At 40.4% G+C, this 8,032-nt stretch overlaps 1 protein-coding gene across 1 annotated transcript; it reads left to right on the forward strand.

Moving 5' to 3' along the window:
- The first annotated feature begins 313 nt into the window (after positions 1-313).
- On the forward strand, positions 314-3,659 carry LOC143925322 (olfactory receptor 5AR1-like). The gene is made up of 2 exons (XM_077449902.1): positions 314-505; positions 2,117-3,659. The coding sequence occupies exon 2, from the start codon at positions 2,506-2,508 to the stop codon at positions 3,436-3,438; it is 933 nt and encodes a 310-aa protein (XP_077306028.1). The 5' UTR covers positions 314-505; positions 2,117-2,505; the 3' UTR covers positions 3,439-3,659.
- The last annotated feature ends 4,373 nt before the right edge of the window (positions 3,660-8,032 follow it).

Below are 8,032 nucleotides of genomic sequence, written 5' to 3' on the forward strand. Positions count from 1 at the left end.
TTATTGTTGGTTCTTTCCAGCATCACAACTTCCCATTTCAAACTTTTATAAAATGGAGAAATATCTATTAGAAAAAATAAAAGATGAAAGGGTAAAGATTGGAAATTCTAAAATCAGTTATTTATTTCTAAAGGCCCAAGGGATAAATTAATTCAGACGATGCTTGATTTTCTGTAGAGACTTCCAGAGGATCCATGTTTTAAATTAATCTCAGATGAATACAGAGGCAACCTATCCTCCTGTGTGCTCCATATATGTCAGGGGAGATTTCTGTATTATAAATGTAAATAAATATCACATAGATTTCCTGTTCTTTTCATTTAACTTTCCTCAGCAAAATCTCTACATCAGACTTCTAGAACTGAGCTGATCCTTCCAGAGGAGCCTTCCTTTCCCCCTCCCTCCTCTATCAAAATTTACCTCTGCAGGGGGGATCACTGACTAAATCTGGGCTAGGAGCTAAAACAAGGAAAATTCTTCGTATTACCAGTCTGGCCATTCACAGGTATTTGTTTCCTTCATTATTTGTTTTTAGTCTATGTGAAAGTTGGGGAGTCTACAAGCTATGGTGCTAATCGTTGAAAATTGATCACACCTGATGTACTGATGGGCTATCTCATTTATTGAAACACTATCAAGCCAATTAAGTACAAATACCCCCTAAATGACCCCTTTTTTGGAAAGTAGACATTCTAAGCTATTTAGTAAGAGGCATGGTGAGTTTTTTGCCCACAATTCTTTGCAAAATTTTAAAAAAAAATTCTCCCATAAAAATGTAATATTAACAGGTTTTTTCTCTCACATGGCATAGGCATACATGCAACTACACCCCAAAACACATTCTGTTACTCCTCCTGAGTATGGCGATACCACATGTGTGAGACTTTTTCACAGTCTAGCCACATAGAGAGGCCCAACATTGAAGTAGCACCTTCAGGCGTTCTAGGAGCATAAATGAAACATCTAATTTCTCAACCACCTATTAAACTTTTGAAGGCCCTTGAGCACCAGGACAATGGAAGTGCCCATAAAATGACCCCATTCTGGAAAGAAAACACACCAACATATATTCTTTGAGGCATAATGAGTCTTTTGAAAGTTGTCCATTTATAGGATATTTCCAACACATAGCATGTACATAGCAAAAATTGCACCCCAAAATACATTCTGCTACTCCTCCTGAGTATGATGATAAAACATGTGTGAGACTTTTACACAGCCTGACCACGTAGAGAGGCCCAACATTGAAGTAGCACCTTCAGGCGTTCTAGGAGCATAAATGTAACATCTAATTTCTCAACCACCTATTAAACTTTTGAAGGCCCTTGAGCACCAGGACAATGGAAGTGCCCACAAAATGACCCCATTTTGGAAAGAAAACACACCAACATATATTCTATGAGGCATAATGAGTCTTTTGAACATGTAATTTTTCTCCACACGTTTTTGGAAAATGTGGGGAAAAAATCAAAATGCATTTTTTTTTTTACACAAAGTTGTCCATTTATAGGATATTTCCAACACATAGCATGTACATATCAAAAATTGCACCCCAAAATACATTCTGCTACTCCTCCTGAGTATGATGATAAAACATGTGTGAGACTTTTACACAGCCTGACCACGTAGAGAGGCCCAACATTGAAGTAGCACCTTCAGGCATTCTAGGAGCATAAATTACACATCTAATTTCTCAACCACCTATTACACTTTTGAAGGCCCTGGAGCCTGGGGACACCTGATGAAGGGACGGAGCCAGGAGCGCCAGTGGGGCACCCCAGAAGAGGAGGAATGTGGCTTTTCTGTGCAAAACCCTTGCATATAGCAGGTAAGAATAACATATTTGTTATTTTAATAAAAAAAAGGAACCTCTACAACCCCTTTAAGGCGCCTTCATGCTACTGAGATTGATGAATGAGGACCTTTACCTGAGTTTCCGCTGTGAGGTCTCACTTTCTTGCAAAGGAGAAAATACACCAATCTCTCAGACTGAATGATTGTCATCTATAGAAATTATTGCATTTCAGTCTTCTTATAAAGGCATAACAATGGCAAAAATTACCATCATCATTTTTTCAGGTAAAGCCTAAATCAGATTTATTTTTTTCTGATACAGCAGGAATAAGTAACTTTTCTCCATCTCTTGAATGACGGACAATGTATTTTACACAGCCAATATCTGAGAAGTTTGGTGAAGGATTATAACATTTACCATCACTGATAGTGACAAGAAACCAATTCATGTTTTCTGTGCACAATTTCAGTCAACATCTTATCTTTTACTTATAGAATTTCTCTCTTCGTTATTTTGGACTGTCACAAATCAAGTCTTCCTTTAAGTCACAGATGAGAGGGAATTATATTTTATGTGTAGGTTTTCCTTTAAAAAAAACAAGAAGAAAGTAAAACATTTAAAATTGTGTGTAGTGTTTTGGAAAAATAACAACTGAAACATATATAAGATTAACTGTTTTTCCTAATTTAAACATAAGTAAATATATTGGAATGGGAAATCAGACAATTTTGAAGGAATTGCTCCTCGCTGGACTCTCTGACCTTCCGAGTCTTCAGCTCCCTCTCTTTCTCTTCTTCCTTCTCATCTACCTTCTGACATTAATCTGGAATTTGCTGATCATTGTCCTCATAGTCACCGACTCTCACCTCCATGTTCCTATGTATTTCTTCCTTGGAAACCTGGCCGGTTTGGACCTCTGCTATTCCTCATTAACTGTCCCACGAATATTATTTGACCTTCAAACCAAGACAAGGAAAATTTCCATACAGGCTTGTATAACCCAAGTCTACTTCTTTCTATTCTTTGCCTGTTGTGATGTTTTTCTGTTGGCCGTCATGTCCTATGATCGATATACCGCCATTTGTCAGCCATTACATTACACACAGATCATGCATTGGAAACTGTGTGTACAGTTGGTGTCCATTGTGTGGTGTCTTAGCTTTACTTATTCTTTAGTTCACACACTTTATGCCTTAAAATTAACATTTTGTGGATCAGATATTATAGAAAGCTTCTTCTGTGACCTTCCACCATTGTTTCGGATCTCCTGCAGTAATATCTTCATCAATATCCTGCTCATTTTTCTCTTGGGAGGCTTCCTTGCTGCTGGATCTCTAACACTGACCTTCCTGCCCTATGTCTACATAATCAAAACTGTTCTTAAAATTCAAGCTAAGGGCAATAGAAGTAAAGTTTTCTCCACTTGTACCTCTCACCTGACAGTGGTATTTATGTATTATGGCTCCTTTATGTTTAATTATTTTGGCCCAAGTGCCCATTATAATTTTCCTGGTGACAAACTAGTGTCCGTGTTTTACACGGTGATCCTTCCTTTCCTTAATCCTCTCATCTACAGTCTGCGGAACCAAGATTTTAGAACAGCATTTCAAAGTGTTTTCAGGAAGATCTTTCCACCGAAATAGAGATACAAAAAGATAGGAATGTACTTTTTATGACCTATGTACGAAAACTATAGTTAGAATTAGTAAGGTTGAATAAAGACATTAGTCAATCCAGTTCAACATGTAAGGATGTGTGTATGGATTTATGTCTCCACCACTTCCCATATTTCTTTATACTGTGTTCTCTAAGATGCTCACTTTATAGTTTTATTTTTTATTTTTATTAAAGTCATTGAACAGCTGTTTATTCTAATGTGCATCTCTGATTAGAACTTTTTTTTGTTTTGGATAGAATAAGGATTTGGGGAGGGGGGGGGGTGTTATGGTGTGGGGGGAGGGGGGATTATGCTGGGGGGTTGTTTTTCAGGGGTTGGGTTTGGTCCCTTAGTTCCAGTGAAGGGAACTCTTAAGGAGTCAGCATACCAAGACATTTTGGACAATTTCATGCTCCCAACTTTGTGGGAACAGTTTGGGGGACGGCCCTCTCCTGTTCCAACATGACTGTCCACCAGTGCACAAAGCAAGGTCCATAAAGACATGGATGAGTAAGTTTGGGGTTCAGGAACTTTTTTTTTTATAAATTAATTTGCATTTTAATGAGTGAAATAAATATTTATTTTTTTCATCAATAGGTTTTTATTTTTTATAATACTTGAACAAAGGGATAACAATGTATAGATTGTTCGTCATACAGTAAGTTGTCATAAATGGTTTGGTACAAATGAATGCATTAGGTATATGCTAATAGAATTGTTTGAATTAACCACTTCGCATCCAGGCCAATTCTGACATTTCTCTCCTACATGTAAAATTCCTAATTTTTTTGCTAGAAAATTACATAGAACCCCCAAACATTATATATGTTTTTTTAGCAAAGACCCTAGATAATACAATGCCGCTCGTTGCAACTTTTTATCTCACATGGTATTTGCGCAGCAACTTTTCGAACATGTTTTTTTTCAGAAAAAAAACTGTTTCATGCTTAAAAAAAAAACAGTATAATTTTTTTTGCATAATGTGAAAGAGGAGGATACGCCGAGTAAATAGATACCCAACATGTCACACTTTAAAATTGCACGCGCTCGTGGAATGGCGCCAAACGTTGGTATTTAAAAATCCCTATAGGCGACGCTTTAAATTTTTTTACTGGTTACATATTTTGGGTTATAGAGGAGGTCTAGGGCTAGAATAATTGCTCTCGCTCTAATATTTGCGGTGATACCTCACATGTATGGTTTTAACACCGTTTTCATATGTGGGCGGGACTTATGTATGCGTTCGCTTCTGTGTGCGAGCTCACGGGACAGGGGGCGCTTTAATTATTATTTTTTTATTGTTAATTTTATTTATTTATTTTAGATTTACACTTAAAAAAAAAAAATTTGATGACTTTTATTCCTATTACAAGGAATGTAAACATCCCTTGTAATAGGAATATGGCATGATCGGACATATTTACAGTGAGATATGGGGTCAATAAGACCCCATATCTCACCTCTAGGCTGGGAAGAATAAAAAAAAACAAAAAAAAAAAAACGATCCTGGCTTCCTAGCCAGATCGGCGCCATTAATTTGAATACCGAGGCCGGGGCGTGACGTCATAACATCGCACCCGGCCTCTGAACGATCATAGAGACTCCGGGGACAATCTAGTCCTCCAGAAATCTCTATGGTTACTTGCTGGGGCCGGCGGATCCTGTGACCGACTCACCGATTGAAACGGTGAGTCAGTAGAAGCACCGGAGGGCGGCGGGAGGGGGGGGGTCCCCTCCCGCCACCCGTAAGAACGATCAAGCGGCGGAACAGCCGCTATGATCATTCTTATGGTGCAGGGAATCGCCGGCTGAAAACGCCAATATCTGAATGATGTCTGTGGCCTCAGGCATCATTTAGATATAACCACTGAAATCCCATGACGTCAATAGACGTAGTGTGGGTGCCAAGTGGTTCTATCACATATTCAGTTACTGTATTCGTTAGACTAAGAGAGTGTGACTTCCTCTCCCAAAGTAACCCCTAATGGGATCTCTTTTGTTTCTTGAGGGAGGGGCACCATCATCGGAGGTTAGTGTTACAGAAAAACTCTAATCAGCTGTGTTAGTGTTAATAAACATAACTTATGGCTGAGTCACGACTAAACCTTAAGGTAAGTCACATGGTGTCATAAAAACGTTGCTTCTCCAGACCATTGTGCCCATGGTCACCAGGCTTTTTTGAAATAGCTAGTAGACCTGCGCTGGAGGCCATCATTGTTTCATAACTACAGTGAAGGTTTTCCAAGTCAAGTGTGTGTTCAATGATGGGCGCCCTGCCAGATTTCCATAGTCTTATTAGGCTCAATCTAGCAGCCAAAAGGATATGTGTTGTAACATGACGAAAGGACTGTAGGATGGAATCTATGTTGAGGTTCAATAGTGCACAGTCAGGTAGGTGAGGTGTAGGATGTTTTGTGATATCCCATATTAAATATATGGAAACGCTACTTGTTATGAAATAATTAATGTACCTTCGTAATATTACTAATTAGAAATTTGGACAGTTGTGGGGGGCAACATGGACTTTCGTGGTACACTGTAAACTTAAAAACAGTCAATTTACAAAAATATATAAATTTATTGTACACAAATACACACATCGTAAAAGGCCTTCAATAATAGATAAATTACATTACATGCTGCTAATCATGGAGCATCCATTTGCCTGACACAAATTAGAAGAACTTAGATATATATAATAATGATCCTGCACTGTTAGCCCCCGTACACACGGGTCGGACATTCCCGACAACAAAATCCGTCAGATTTTTTCAGACGGATTTTGTCCGAAACTGGTGTTGCATACACACGGTCGGACAAAGTTGTCTGAAAATCCGATTGTTCGAAACGTGATGACGTTCGTTCGTTGCGACGGGACTACGTTGCGGCTAGTAGCCAATAGCTTTGGTCTCGTAATTTGATTCGAGCATGCGTGGCACTTTCTCCGATCGGAATTCTCTATAAAACTTTGTCCCATCGGATCATCTTGTGGGAAAATTTTATATTGGGCTCTCAAATTTTGCTGGTCGGACATTCAGAGGGAAAAAGTCCGATGTAGCCCACACATGGTCGGATTATCCGACAACATGCTCCGATCGGACCTTTTCCGTCTGAATTTCTGACCGTGTGTACAAGGGCTTACACGTGGAGAATTTTTCTTCCAGTTACGCACTCTACATGTTTCAGGGTTACCCCCTTCTTCAGGAGTATATTAGGTCACAAAATGATCTGCAAGAAAGCATATAAATTATGTTCAATCATATTTTATTGATTATAAAAGGGTAGTAAAAACAAAGATAAAGTATATTCTCAATATACAATGTGACAGTGTTACCTTACAGTTATGATGTTGTCAAAGTTACAATCAAGTGTGTATAGACTCGTCATAAAACAACAGCAATCATAAAACATAGCATCTCTATCCAACAATCAACTCTGCATTGCCAACCATGTTCAGATAGGCTAATAGGAAAGGGTAACACATTCAAAGAGTTGTATGATGTATCAAAATGATTAACCACTTAAGACCCGCGCTATAGCCGAATGACGGCTACAGCGCGGATCTCCTTTGCCGGGACTACGTCTATTGACGTCGTCCCGTGCACGAGCGGCCTGCGCGCCCCCTGAGGGGCGCGTGCGGCGCGCTCTGTGATCGGCGAGTCTACGAGACTCGCCTGATCACTGATCCGAGCAAGGGGACGATCCCGACCCCTTATCACGTGATCAGCTGTCAGCCAATGACAGCTGATCATGTCTTACAACGGAGCCGGTAATCGGCTATTATTCCTCCTCGCGCTGACAGTGCGAGGAGAAAAAAAAAGAGCCGATCACCGGCGGCCCTGATCGGGACATCAGTCCAGATCACGGCCAGCCCTGCCAGTGCCCACCTGCCCCCTGCCAGTGCCACATCAATAAAAAATGTGTCCCCCCCTGTCAGTGCCACTCAGCAGTGCCCATAGTGCCACCCAGCAGTGCCCACAGTGCCACCCATCAGTGCCCACAATCTGCCTCAACAAAGGTGCTGCACCCCAGTGCCACATATCTGTGCCCATCAGTGTCATCTACCAGTGCCCATCAGTGCCCAGCAGTGCCGCCCATCAGTGCCCAGCAGTGCCACCTATCAGAGCCACCTATCAGTGCCCATCAGTCCCATCTATCAGTGGTACCTATCAGTGCCCCTTAGTGCCACCCATCCGTGCCATCTTATCTGTGCCCATCTTTGCCCATCAGTGCCGCTTTATCTGTGCCCATCGGTGCCGCCTTATCTGTGCCTATTAGTGCCGCCTTAACTATGCCTATCATTGCCCACCAGTGCAGCCTATCAGTCCCCACCAATGTAGCCTATCAGTGCCCATCAATGCAGCCTATTAGTGCCCACCAGTGCAGCCTATCAGTGCCGCCTCATCAGCGCACTTCAATGAAGGAGAAAAATTACCTGTTTGCAAAATTTTATAACAAACTATTAAACATGATTTTTTTTTTTTTTTGCATCTTTTTTTGTTTGTTTATCAAAAAATAAAACTCCGAGCTGTAATTAAATACCACCAAAAGAAAGCTCTATTTGTGGGAAAAAAATGATA

Source organism: Lithobates pipiens, unplaced genomic scaffold (genome assembly GCF_037356315.1).
Source record: "Lithobates pipiens isolate NorthernLeopardFrog02 unplaced genomic scaffold, aLitPip1_a1.2 Scaffold_22, whole genome shotgun sequence".
Taxonomy (NCBI): domain Eukaryota; kingdom Metazoa; phylum Chordata; class Amphibia; order Anura; family Ranidae; genus Lithobates; species Lithobates pipiens.